The sequence below is a fragment of the Lepisma saccharinum genome, chromosome 1 (genome assembly GCF_977018435.1).
Source record: "Lepisma saccharinum chromosome 1, izLepSacc3.1, whole genome shotgun sequence".
Lineage (NCBI taxonomy): Eukaryota > Metazoa > Arthropoda > Insecta > Zygentoma > Lepismatidae > Lepisma > Lepisma saccharinum.
Window position 1 is genome coordinate 71,570,808 of NC_139229.1, and position 14,178 is coordinate 71,584,985.

The 14,178-nt window shown below is 38.8% G+C and overlaps 1 protein-coding gene across 9 annotated transcripts in view; it reads right to left on the bottom strand.

Moving 5' to 3' along the window:
• Nucleotides 1-14,178, bottom strand: part of dnc (phosphodiesterase dunce) — an 865,583-nt gene that overhangs the window by 126,493 nt on the left and 724,912 nt on the right. Inside the window, exon 1 of one of the 9 annotated variants that reach the window (XM_083132933.1) lies at nucleotides 9,362-9,550. The exons of the other annotated variants lie outside the window; for them this stretch is intronic. Coding sequence (XP_082989059.1) covers nucleotides 9,362-9,535 — 174 coding nt within the window. The 5' untranslated portion in view covers nucleotides 9,536-9,550. Of the gene's footprint in view, nucleotides 1-9,361; nucleotides 9,551-14,178 lie in introns of those variants that run through there. 9 annotated transcript variants of the gene reach the window in all.

Genomic DNA, 14,178 nt, shown 5'->3' on the forward strand with positions numbered 1-14,178 from the left:
GAATTTCGGGAAGAAATAAGACGCTACATACTCCTTCCACATAATAAACTTTATTTGTAATTAAGAATCCATCAATCTCTTCTTCAACGAGCAGGAACGAAAGTAACCCTTTCCAAGGCTATTGCTTCCGAACTGAATATGATGGATTCCAGTATCCAATCTCTTCTAGAACATTCATGATAGAATTAATCGTAATATTCCATTGACTTGTTTCCATTTATAACTTCATTATGTTTGTTTCTCCCTACACAAACAATAACAGAATATATGCGATGTATCATAACCTAAAAGTTTGTACAGTGTCTCTCAAAAGTTTTAGGACAACGACATTTTAAACTAGGCAACCCAATTTACACAAGGCGTTGGTGGGTTGCGTGTAGAGCTAGGCTCAATTTCAGGGTTGCCACATGCACAATAGATATTTATAAAATACGCGAAAGAAATAAAAACAAGTATTATTGTATAAAAGTATTAAAAATATCACTATTATATCGCATGTGACAACATTCCTTCTCAAAGAAAAAAAATAGGTTTTCTAGTATTTCATCGCTGATGAGTCTACAGAAAGGAAAAGAGGTGAGAGAAAACGAGAGGTGACAAAGGACAGGAGAAAGAGAAAGCGAAAGAAGAAGACGAAAAGTAGAGGAGAGAAGAAAGAGAGGATAGACGAGGAGAGGAGATGTAGTGAGGAGAATGGAAAAAGATTCTAGGAGAGATGAGCAAAGAAGAAAAAAGAGAAGAAAAACGAGATGAGAGAAGAGGAGACGAGAAGAGGGGAGTGGAGAGTGGAGTAAAGGAGAGAAGAAGAGAAGAACGAAAAGAGGAGGAGAAAAGTGCAGTCGAGTCGGAAATCTAAGACAGGAGAGGAGATACGAGGAGTGGAGATGAGTGGGATGGAGATAAGATGCGAGAAAAGTAGGGAAGGCGATATGAGATAAAAGCAGAGCAGAAGGAGGGGAGAGAAGAAGGAGAAGGAGAAGGAGAAGAGAAGAACAGAAGGGACAGAAGAGAAGAGGTAGTTGCAGAAAATATCGTCTCAGCGTCAAGAATTGATGCATTGGTCAAATTGTCGACATGAAACATTCAATAACATTTTGAAATGTATTGGAGAATGTATTAAATCGGTGCGAAATGCCTTTTGGCTTAGTTCAGAGCAAGATGAAATCTTCCATGTAAGATCTTTGATTTTACCTGCGATTATACCACTAGCATGAATGTAATTTTAATATTTATAAGAATTATCCAATTTTTGTCCACTTCTCGGTTCGTTGAAATGGAGATTTTGTAATTTAATATTTCCCCTCCCCCCATCGTTAATTCCAAACTGAATTATTCCGTTTCACACGCCGTGGACAATGAACACAATGGGATAGGTGTAAAACTTACGAAAATTTTCTGCCACAGGAAGGGTTTGAACCTACGACCATCAGATTGACAGTCCTGAACGGTAAACACTACTCTACAAGCTTTCGCTCCTGAAAGTAAGTAGAAGGAGCTGACCAATGTGAAATGTAGATGCAACTCTCTTTTTACATGCAATGTGCAAACAATAATTGTTTGTAACAAAGAAAACGAAGGTAGTACGACTCGGCGAAAACATTTAATGGAGAATTGCACATGATGAGAACTTTTCATTCGATATTTGCGGATGTATCCTTGCATTGAACTCGAGTGGAAAAGGGGGTAAAATTAGTATGTCCTGAATCGCACAAATATAAATAGTTTTTTCATTAATATTTTTCAATGTCTTTGAAGCAGTACACAGTTATCGTTAGAGTATCATAATTCACGATCTTATACATAAAAATATCCCTTTGAACGTGTGTCAAATCATTTATTTTTTTATTTTTTTACAAAATCCGTATGCAGAACAATGTAGCCACTATACACTGCTATTGCAAATAATGTTACCATGCTCTTGTTTATAATAAAAGGAGAATTAAAAAAATACCTCCTAAGGAGGAACGAACCTTGGACCGCTAGCAACCCAATCGAGAACTCTAACCACTACACCACGCCCTTACCTTCGATTGAAACAACAATTTTTAAGAATTCTGTCCCTCCAATATTGTAAACGCGAAAATGAAGTCCAATACTCTGATATAGCTCTGTACTTCTAGAATTACTCTATACATATGCATTTGAAATTTAACTCTGAATTTATTTCTTCGTTGTTAGTATATCTAAGCTTGTGAATATATTTTATTTGTAATTTTATAACGGTTACATGAACATCTACCAAATAGTTCCTTATAATAACCTCCGGTTGATCAAGTTGCCAATATAAACAAATGGAATACAAATTGTCTTCGAGCTTACATTGTTAAAAAGGAGCGGATACACGTATTGCTATCCCAATACTTATTCAATAAGGTTTCTTGTTTGTCAGAAATTACCACTTAAACTATTGCATGGTGAGCTAGTGCCCACCAATCCGCCTCTGATGAAATCTATCATTCTTCAGATTCTCTTTAAAATTCAACTCTGGTCACTTGTAACTTGCTGGGTGCAGACACTGTGCATCGACGGACAGTGTTTTGCGATAAGAAGCGGCTTTGAATAGCGTGAGTGAGTCACTTTGAACGCGAGCAAGCTACGCTACCAAGCTTGTTTGCCTTTGTAAACCAAGTCATTTTTTTTCACCGTTTCCGAACGCGATTGCTATTGTAGAAGTATATATTCTCTCAAAAGAGCAAGAAAGGAAATTCGACCAATGTTCTTCCGTAGTTTAAAACCAAATATTATCTATTAAACGAAAAGTTCACGATTGTCAATAAACCTATCTGAGCATAAGTTGGAATAATTTAATAGAAAGATTCTCCAAAATTTCTCTCCCACTGTCTACGTCTGGCCAGTACCCAGGAGCGCATGGGGGCCATGCCATCCTCGAACCCTGAAATATTTAAATGTTGATTTTAGAAATGTGTAAAAATTTCAATTTTGTTTTTACATAAATTAATCTGTTTCTTCGCAAAAGTCTTCAGGCTGCAATATTGGATGGTTTTAGTTTTATAATGCAAGGCTAGCAGACGTCAGATTCACCGATTTAGTCAGGACAGTGCGTTACTTTCAATCCCTGTCCCGACTTTTTCGAACTGCAATCGTGATGCGAGAATGTCTCTTTATTATTGTTTTTTTCTTAACTCACAATTAGACATGTTCTTTATTGTAATAATAATTCCTAGTATGCAAAATTTAATTTATAAATATATTATTTTCTAAACATAGAATTATCATGACTTTTAAATGGCGCTCGCACTATTTGAACTATTTTGTAATATCTGTCTCTCTCTCTCTCTCTCTCTCTCTCTCTCTCTCTCTTTTATATATATATATATATATATATATATATATATTTGGGTGTGGCCCCTCCCTCAAAGAAATCCTGCGTACGACCCTGGTCTACGTCAATGACAGAAATGCAAGCAATATTTTTATTTATTTTTAACCCAATTAAAGGAATGTGGAAGAATTTAAAAGAAATAAGAAAGAGCAGAACGACTGTTGCTCTACTATAAAAATTGTTGTTCTTCGAGGAAGAAAAATAAGAAGGATTTACTCCAGCACCTTAACACAGTGTCCCACGAGTCTCTCTTGACTAATACTGTCAAATATTAAGTGATTTTATGAATAAAATGTTCCGCCTGTTTACGTCTAACGTTGCGCACATTTGGTAGTTCGCAAACGGTGTAATTATTTCGTGTTACCTTACGGAACAGCAACTACATTTCATAAGACTGTTCTGAACACGAGACTTGCGTCAGTAAACAAGCATTTCGTCCGTTGCAGTATCACAGGAAAAGAATATCGTCCTGCAATGTTCAAGCCTCTACATATTTTCTATTAATAATGTATGAAAACAATAATAAGTTAGAAGAAATATCTCGCATTTTACAACTACCAATGTTCTCGTTTTCCTTCATCACTTCGAAAATTATTTCTCGAAGATATGTGCTATTCTACAAGAAAGCAATTCAAAATTAAAGTAAAAGTTCAACTACATGTATACCCAACGACATTTACAATATTGGAGGGACAGAATACTTAAAAATTGTTGTTTCAATCGAAGGTAAGGGCGTGGTGTAGTGGTTAGAGTTCTCGATTGGGTTGCTAGCGGTCCAAGCTTCGTCCCGTCCCTCCTTAGGAGGTATTTCTTTAATTCTCCTTTTATTATAAACAAGAGCATGGTAACATTATTTGTAATAGCAGTGTATAGTGGCTACATTGTTCTGCATACGGAATTTGTAAAAAAATAAAAAAATAAATGATTTGACACACGTTCAAAGGGATATTTTTATGTATAAGATCGTGAATTATGATACTCTAACGATAACTGTGTACTGCTTCAAAGACATTGAAAAATATTAATGAAATAACTATTTATATTTGTGCGATTCAGGACATACTAATTTTACCCCCTTTTCCACTCGAGTTCAATGCAAGGATACATCCGCAAATATCGAATGAAAAGTTCTCATCATGTGCAATTCTCCATTAAATGTTTTCGCCGAGTCATACTACCTTCGTTTTCTTTGTTACAAACAAGTATTGTTTGCACATTGCATGTAAAAAGAGAGTTGCATCTACATTTCACATTGGTCAGCTCCTTCTACTTACTTTCAGGAGCGAAAGCTTGTAGAGTAGTGTTTACCGTTCAGGACTGTCAATCTGATGGTCGTAGGTTCAAACCCTTCCTGTGGCAGAAAATTTTCGTAAGTTTTACACCTATCCCATTGTGTTCATTGTCCACGGCGTGTGAAACGGAATAATTCAGTTTGGAATTAACGATGGGGGGAGGGGAAATATTAAATTACAAAATCTCCATTTCAACGAACCGAGAAGTGGACAAAAATTGGATAATTCTTATAAATATTAAAATTACATTCATGCTAGTGGTATAATCGCAGGTAAAATCAAAGATCTTACATGGAAGATTTCATCTTGCTCTGAACTAAGCCAAAAGGCATTTCGCACCGATTTAATACATTCTCCAATACATTTCAAAATGTTATTGAATGTTTCATGTCGACAATTTGACCAATGCATCAATTCTTGACGCTGAGACGATATTTTCTGCAACTACCTCTTCTCTTCTGTCCCTTCTGTTCTTCTCTTCTCCTTCTCCTTCTCCTTCTTCTCTCCCCTCCTTCTGCTCTGCTTTTATCTCATATCGCCTTCACCACTTTTCTCGCATCTTATCTCCATCCCACTCATCTCCACTCCTCGTATCTCCTCTCCTGTCTTAGATTTCCGACTCGACTGCACTTTTCTCCTCCTCTTTTCGTTCTTCTCTTCTTCTCTCCTTTACTCCACTCTCCACTCCCCTCTTCTCGTCTCCTCTTCTCTCATCTCGTTTTTCTTCTCTTTTTTCTTCTTTGCTCATCTCTCCTAGAATCTTTTTCCATTCTCCTCACTACATCTCCTCTCCTCGTCTATCCTCTCTTTCTTCTCTCCTCTACTTTTCGTCTTCTTCTTTCGCTTTCTCTTTCTCCTGTCCTTTGTCACCTCTCGTTTTCTCTCACCTCTTTTCCTTTCTGTAGACTCATCAGCGATGAAATACTAGAAAACCTATTTTTTTTCTTTGAGAAGGAATGTTGTCACATGCGATATAATAGTGATATTTTTAATACTTTTATACAATAATACTTGTTTTTATTTCTTTCGCGTATTTTATAAATATCTATTGTGCATGTGGCAACCCTGAAATTGAGCCTAGCTCTACACGCAACCCACCAACGCCTTGTGTAAATTGGGTTGCCTAGTTTAAAATGTCGTTGTCCTAAAACTTTTGAGAGACACTGTACATAACCATCACATCTCAGAGATAATCTCCTGAAAGTTTATGCATAACCATCACATCTCAGAGATAATCACCTGAAAGTTTATGCATAACCATCACACTCTCAGAGATAATCACCTGAAAGTTTGTACATAACCATCACATCTCAGAGATAATCACCTGAAAGTTTATGCATAACCATCACACTCTCGGAGATAATCTCCTGAAAGTTTATGCATAACCATCACACTCTCGGAGATAATCTCCTGAAAGTTTATGCATAACCATCACACTCTCAGAGATAATCTACTGAAAGTTTATATATAACCATCACACTCTCAGAGTACCTGAAAGTTTATGCATAACAATCAGATCACAGATAAACGTATTATCTGTGATCAGACTTTAAGGAGATCATCTAAAGTTATCTACATCAGTATAGGTATGCCATAAACACGATATTTTTGACAGTCCCATGGTTACGTATAAACATTTAGATTATAATCTCCGACAGCCTGATTGCTATGCTGTAGCTTTTAGGCGATGTCTGACAATCTGAAAATAACGTAGACACTTTTAGCTGATGATACCTTGCATATATTGTTATCATTTGACCACCTTTAAGCTTCTGATGTCACCTATTATCAACTATTGAAGTGAAGCATTATATAGTTTTGTTAAGAAAAAAGTGATTTTTATACAGTTGTATACAAGGGTAAAAAAACTAAGTGTGGATGTTGATAACTTCTGAACCGCAAGAGGTGACCCTTCCTGAAGACACCCAAATGTAACTCAAGTTATTTTCCACGCAGTACATCCTGGACAACATTTTGCAGACTAAGGAGGCTCTGGCGTCTGGACTTAGTCAGTACAGTCCTCCGTGTGGCTGTGTGTTGTGTTCTGACCATGTGAGTTTCACCACATCTTGGCGATTAGCCAAAACTGGCAGAAAAAGCTAAATAAAAACAAATCAATCAATATTGAGAGCTTCTGAAGAATGACTTAAAAAGACCCCTTGATTACAAGGCGGCGACGCTACCACTGCGTCATGTGCCTCCACCGAGTATCGAACCCCGGACCCTTTGACTACAAGACGACGCCATCGGAAAAAAAACCCAGAGATTTATGTTTACATGATGTAACAGGTAAACATGAAAACATTAAATGATACGACGATAGCACTGAATGACGTTCAAATAACTTCAATAGGAATTGATGAAAGTTGAATTGTAATTAAGGAAATTGTTACTCAAAGATGTGAAGCTTGACACTGAATCGCAGTAAAATACAAATTTGCAACTAAAAATATAAAAGTACATTTTAGAGGGAATATATACTAAAAAGAATGTGAAACTGAAATGTCCATTGAAATATGAATCTGCAGCTAAAATATGTCAAAATAGGTATTCAAGAAAAGGAACATCACTGAATTATAGTACAATAAGGAAGAACTGAACAAATGTGATAGTAGGAATCTGATAACCCTAAAGTAAATGAAAACACAACGTTGGTAAATAAAGAAATAAGTTTTGGAAATAAACTTAAGCAATTCAAAAACTCACTAAAACGTGTTTATTATTTTGTGTGAAGAATACGTAAAGAAAACATTAATGTGTATAACATTTGCAAAAGAAAACTGGTAAAATAATATCATTGTAGGGGTGTATAATACAAATTTAATACCTCATATGTTTTAATGTAGAAGTATGAAAGTAATCTTCTACTGGAAAGAAAGTAATTGGTGTAAAAGAACACAAGAACCACAAATAATGGTTTAATATGTCTATAAAATACTCGCATGGACACCCATAGAAAATTTTCCAAAATGGGAAATTGGGGGGAAGGGATTAAAACCTAAACGTTGCGCCCTTAAATGGGATAATTCGACGTCATGTTTAGGCCATCTTAAGATAGAAAATTTTTAAAGACGATCGAAAGGGGTGATATGGAGATGTAAGAAGTTGGAGAGATGGAAGAAAGGAAAAGAAGAGAGAGAGGGGGGCGAAGGGTGGAGAAAATAAAGAGAACTAAAGAAGCGAGGGGCAAGAGAAAATCCAAGGAGAGAGAGAAGTAAAACTTAAGTACGAGAAAGGGAAAGAATAAGAAGCGAGAGAGGGAAAAGAAACACAAGGGGGGGAGAGAGGAAAGAGAAATAAAGAAACTGGAACATAAACAGCAGAAAAAACAAACAAGCTCAGAGAGAAGTGAAATAAGTATGATAAATTAGAAGCGAGAAAGAAAGAAATATAGGGGGAGGGAGAGAGAGAGAGAGAGAGAGAGAGAGAGAGAGAGAGAGAGAGAGAGATATGGAAGAAAAATGGCAAAAAGAGTGATAAAGAATAATATAAAACTCAGAAAAAGTTGTATGGAAAATATGGAAGAGTAGAGAAGATACAAGCAGAAACAAAAAGATAATGAAACTGAGAAAGAAGAGAAACGGAAAAAATGTTACAAAAGGGAGAATGGAAGGATAAGTTGACAGTTTTTACCTTAATCGGAATTTTTTTGATTTTTTGATTATACAATGCACCTATCAAGAGGACAAAAACTGTCACATTTCAGATTTTTTCCGCTCTTACTTTTTGAGTTATTGACTTTTAAAAAGACAAAAATCCCAAAATTTCATGACATTTTGAAATTTTCAAACAGCTGCTGTACATCAAAAACTATTTTACCTAGAGAGCTTAAATTGGTGTCATTCCCTTCTGCTTTTCATCAGGGTGGTATTTGAATTTTGTAATTTTTAAAAAACTTGAAAAAAAAAGTTGTTTTTTTTGAAAATCTCAAAAACATCATTTTTAATTTCTTTCAAAAAAATATATGATTTGAGGACATCAATTGACAATTTGTCTGCAAAATTTCATAATGGGACAGCAATGGGTTCCCATGGAAATTAAATTTTTGTATTGTAATGTGTGCGAAATTTGTTAAATTTGATGACTTCCATGTTATAACCACAACTATATGTTGAGTGGTTGATGTTGAAGTCTTCATATTAGTCTATATTATATATTTAGGACTATACATAATATGAAAATACCTCAAATTTATCACTTTTAATATCAAGCAAGCAAATCTCCACACTTTTGTCACGCAATCGCTGATACCGATTTCTAATGTATGGCCCATTTATCTTGCAAACACATAGGTAACAAAATTAACGAATAAACTGTATAAGTGGGTTAATAACTTTCGTCATGGTTCCTGAATGGGGAACTTTCGTCATGGTTCCTGAATGGGGAACTTTCGTCATGGTTCCTGAATGGGGAACTTTCGTCATGGTTCCTGAATGGGGAACTTTCGTCATGGTTCCTGAATGGGGAACTTTCGTCATGGTTCCTGAATGGGGAACTTTCGTCATGGTTCCTGAATGGGGAACTTTCGTCATGGTTCCTGAATGGGGAACTTACGTCATGGTTCCTGAATGGGGAACTTACGTCATGGTTCCTGAATGGGGAACTTACGTCTGGTTCCTGAACTGGAACATTACCAATCGAATTACGGCGACCTAACCTTAGAGGAACCTGAGCAGAAAACAATTGTTTATTATCCCTTTTTCATTGTAATAAATGATGAGCTTACCTTCCGTTTTTTAAGGTACTTAAAGAAGAATGACATTTCGTTCTCATGCCAGGCGAGCCCGTGTCTATTGTCCTGTCCTTTCCTTCTGAATATGAACTTCCAGAAATTCCTCTTGGCTGGAGACACAGGGCTCCTGGAAGTGGAAGACAGGTGGAAATCGGGAAGAAACGGCATCTCAGTCCACAGTCCCACCGCGCCGCGATTCTCCGTCACAGCGTAGCAGTTTAAGTCTTGCGGTCGCTATGGAAAAGGAGTCCACCAGTGACGAAAACGTTTGCACTGTTATCACTGGGTCAGGTCGCTTTGTATTGAGTTCTTGTTGGGTTACTGAGCAAGTCTGGCCGTAGCCAGGGGTAACGTTAAATCTGGAGTGCACTGTAACGTTTTGGAACTAGTAAAAAATAAAGAAAGAGTTGAGCGTAGATGCACTAGGAGCGTTGCATTTCGATCCTTGAAGCGTCACTTTCACACACTAAAGCGGACACGGTTCAGGTCCGAGGTTTCTCGAAGCACGTGTTGAGGGAACCGCTTCGATCCCCGGTGACGAAACGAACCCGCACGGACGCCATGTTGAAGCTGCATCAGTGCACGCTTACACCGGGACGGGTAGTCACGCGATATCGTGGCAGGTGCACTAAACCAACGTTAAACCCACTCGCACAGGACATGCCTTGCACTCAACCTCGTGTTGAGGAGATAAGTCACCGAAATCGACCGCTAGGCTGGGAACTCAGTGTATGCACGGGAGAGGCGTTCTCTGAGGATGCGATGCGCAGGTGCGGTGCTGGTTGCGTCCGTGCAGGGGGAAGCGACTAGAAAACTGGAGGGGGGGATGCACAGGCTAGAGAAAGAGAAGGGGGCACAACGACGATCCACAAGCCTTCTATTCAACACGAAGGACGCACACACTTCAATACACAAGACTGCAATGGCCCCCCTCCACGTACAAAAGAGCGAATTCCAGGGTGTGACGTAACAGCAATGCCCGTGACGTCGTCTTCCTGGAGCCAAGGACGTGCGGATCATCTCGCGGCGGTGATGCAGGAAACGCAGCGACGAACACAACAAACGAATGCGATGTTCTGTGACACGCTGGAAACATTTTGCGACACCCACCTCCTACATCGGCATGCAGAGGCTGCAATTAACATCAAACTTCACGCATGAAAGCCACCCGGGAATGTGTACTGGTAGCACAAAGATTGGAACTTGTGACCCACTGAGTCACGGTAGCTCTAACATACCAAGACAAATTTTCTGTTGTACAGGGTGTCCAAGAAGTCACGCAACCAAGATTTGGAAAGTACGTAACTTTTGTACAAAAGCGATAGACACATGAATACTCTACAGCTGTCTTTTATCCATGTTTCTTTTCACTTCGTACAAAAACTTCTTCACCTTAGTAACTTTACCCCATACTGAACGTTTATGTACAGTCACTGACACTTCTGGGCCGTAACGATTCCATTGATTTTCAATGAGATCATTACAAACCGGCAGTGACCGTGACTGTACATGAATCTTACACTTTGTCTGTCTGTTGATATTTACCCAATTCATAAAAAACGACACATTTTTACACATTTTGTTTATAAAAGATCATTTACGGAGTATGTATGGCATATTTATAAGGAAGTTTTCTTTTTAATTACGTGGTGTACTGGCAACATTGGTGGTGTCAGAGGACAGTACCAGGTGTGCCCAACATCTGGCAATGTTATACAATAAATAATAATAACCCGTGGCTCTACAGCCCTGGAAGGGCCTTGGCCTATCTCCCGACTGCCAGTCTCCCTACCACAATCCTACCTAGTGGTGTGCAGATTTTCAACCAGTAATAAGGTGACGTGGGGTCAGCACGTCAAACCCCCAGCCATTATAGGAGATATCCGTGACCGGGTTACGCTACTCACTCGTAGCTCTCCAATATCCTCACGACGGTTGGTTGCCACCGGTCCTATACCCAGGGCGAAAACCCAGAGACTGAACCCAGGCGGACCCGATCCCATACCGTCCCGCAGTCTGAGCCCAAAGCGCCTTACACCGCATGGCCATTATTCAATAAATGCCCAGATCAAATAAAAGATTTTCAATTTATCTTACAAATAACTAACCTAATTATCTTTTCGTACGATAAATCGTTCGGTAAATATCAACAGAGACCATTGATACACATCGAAACCTTTTGCAAGTCACTCCACAGCTGCCTCTTATTCATATTTATTTTCATTTCGTTCAAAACCTTTTCTATACCTTAGTAACTCTTTCCCCATACTGACCGTTTATGTACAGCACGATTTTCTTGATTAATGTTCAAAAAATATCCACAAATACAAAGTGTTCATGTCTAACACTTTTTGTACAAAAGTTATGTACATTCAAAGTCTCAGTTGCGTGACTTTTGGACACCCTGTATTTATATCACATTCTATAATTATTCCGAACACAAATATTGCATGGAGCCTCCCCGATGGCGTAGTGGTAACGTAATCGCATTGTAACCAAGGGCTGAGAGGTTCGATACCCAGTGGAGGCACATAGTGGTACGTATCCCACTTTAAACTGTACGTCCAGTGCGTAAAAGTGGACTTAAAACTCAACTCTACAAATATTGGGTCTTCCCAATGGCGTAGTTATTGATAATTTGTTTTGCTTTCCCGCCACTGCTGGACAATCGCGAAGTTGAGGATGAGTGGAGATATGCTGAGATGGGTGAAGGGACAATCACAAACATATATGTACGACCCAACACTTCTTAAGTCCACTTTATGCAGAGATATGGAAAATAAATCAGATACGTTTCCTTAAGTCTTTTCTTGACACCCTATATGTATGTGCAAGGTCAAGAAAACATCACGAAAACAATTAAAAGTAGGAAAAATCTAAATCATTCGGCCATTGTCAATTTACATTTGTCCTCCCTGTACAATAGGACGGTATCTTTTATCCAGCAGACATCAGATGGTCGCTTCTAGACCATTCCATAGGTCAAATGTTGGGAAGGACCGTATTGCTATTCACGAGAAGCCATGACGGAAAGTTTTTTTCGTCGGCTTCACAATACAAACAAAAGGGCTACAAACTTTTACTATTTCCTTTCAAACTTTGCGCACTTTCTAACGGCCATCGTCGTCGGATCAATAGAGTCGATATATCGATCATTGATTCAACTCCCTCATCCCCAAACACATTGGTTCAGAGAATGTCTTCGCAGGAAAATTCAGCAAACTCAGCACACGTTCAACCTTCACGCCCAGGAACATTGTTCAGGAACGGATTCAGAGTTGTTGATCAGCGTGGGAGAGAAGATTGCTTTGACGATGCTCCCTCCTCCCGTCAGAAGACCTTCAACCTTTCAGTAACAGATTTCTTTTCATTAGAGTTTAAGATACTCTTACTGCGAATCCAGAGAGAGAGGGGGGAGGGAGGGAGGGAGAGAGAACGAGATAGAAAGAATGACTGGTGGGTGAACGAAAGAGAGAGGGAGGGAGAGACAGAAACAGGGAATGAGACCGTGGACGAAATAAGAAAGAGGGAGGGAGAGAGAGAAAGAGTGGAGGGATAGAGAAAGGGGGAGAAAGAGATTGGAGGAAGAGAGAAAGAGGGAGAGAGATAGAGTGGAGGAATAGAGAAATAGTGGAGAGAGAACAAGGGAGACACAGAAACATGGAATGAGACAGAGGAGGGAATAAGAAAGAGAAAAAGAGTGGAGGAAGAGAGAAATGGAGAGAACAAGGGTGGAGGAAGAGTGAAAGAGGAAGGAAGAGTGGAAAGAGAAAACAGATAAAGAGTGTAAAGAGCAAGCAGAGAGAGATTAAGAGTGGAAAGAGCAAGCAGAGAGGGATTAAGAGTGGAAAGAGCAAGCAAAGAGAGATTACGAGTGGAAAGAGAAAACAGATAAAGAGTGGAAAGAGAAAACATATAAAAAGTGGAAAGAGAAAACAGATAAAATGTGGAAAGAGAAAACTGATACAAAATGGAAAGAGAAAACAGATAAAAAGTGGAAAGATAAAACCGAGAGAGATAAAGACTGGAAAGGGAAAACAGAGAGAGATAAAGACTGGAAAGGGAAAACAGAGAGAGACAAACACTGGAAAGAGAAAACAGAGCGAGGTAAAGAGTGGAAAGAGAAAACAGAGCGAGATAAAAGAGTGGAAGGAGTAAACAGAAACAGATAAAAGAGTGGAAAGAGAAAACAGAGGTTTAACATGTTCAATATCATTTACTTTTCAACTCACCTCTGCCTCTGGGACCTAACCTAACGTAATTCTTGGCAGGAACTTACCTAAAATGAAAGAAAACAATGTCATCAGCAATATGAAGTTTTACCGAGTGATGTACAGTCACCGGCAATAAAAACGGAACACCCAGAACACTACAAAGCGTTATGGGTGTTGTCTAAACTCTACGGTAATGAGTGGATTTTAAAAGCTAATTTTCTATGGCAATTTCTACCACTGCAACACACAATGCATTGCAGGGATGCGAGTATTTCAGGAACTAGGTGTCCCATTTTCATTGCCGTTGACTGTACATACAAGAGATGAAAACATTTTGCTAGTCATTTCATGAAAGAGAAATGATGGACTGGAGGTAATAACGATGTGCGCCCAAGGATTTTTGTTATTATTTTATTATTGGGAGGCCGGCTGCCGTGGCGGAGTGGTTAGCACATCGCGCTACGACACCAGGGGTCACGAGTTCGAATCCCGGATTGAGCATGGATGTTTGATGAGTGTGTCCATTCATCAATTTCATCATATCATCACTCATCCCCACATTCGCAAATTAGCCAAAAGTGGCATAAAAGCTTAGTA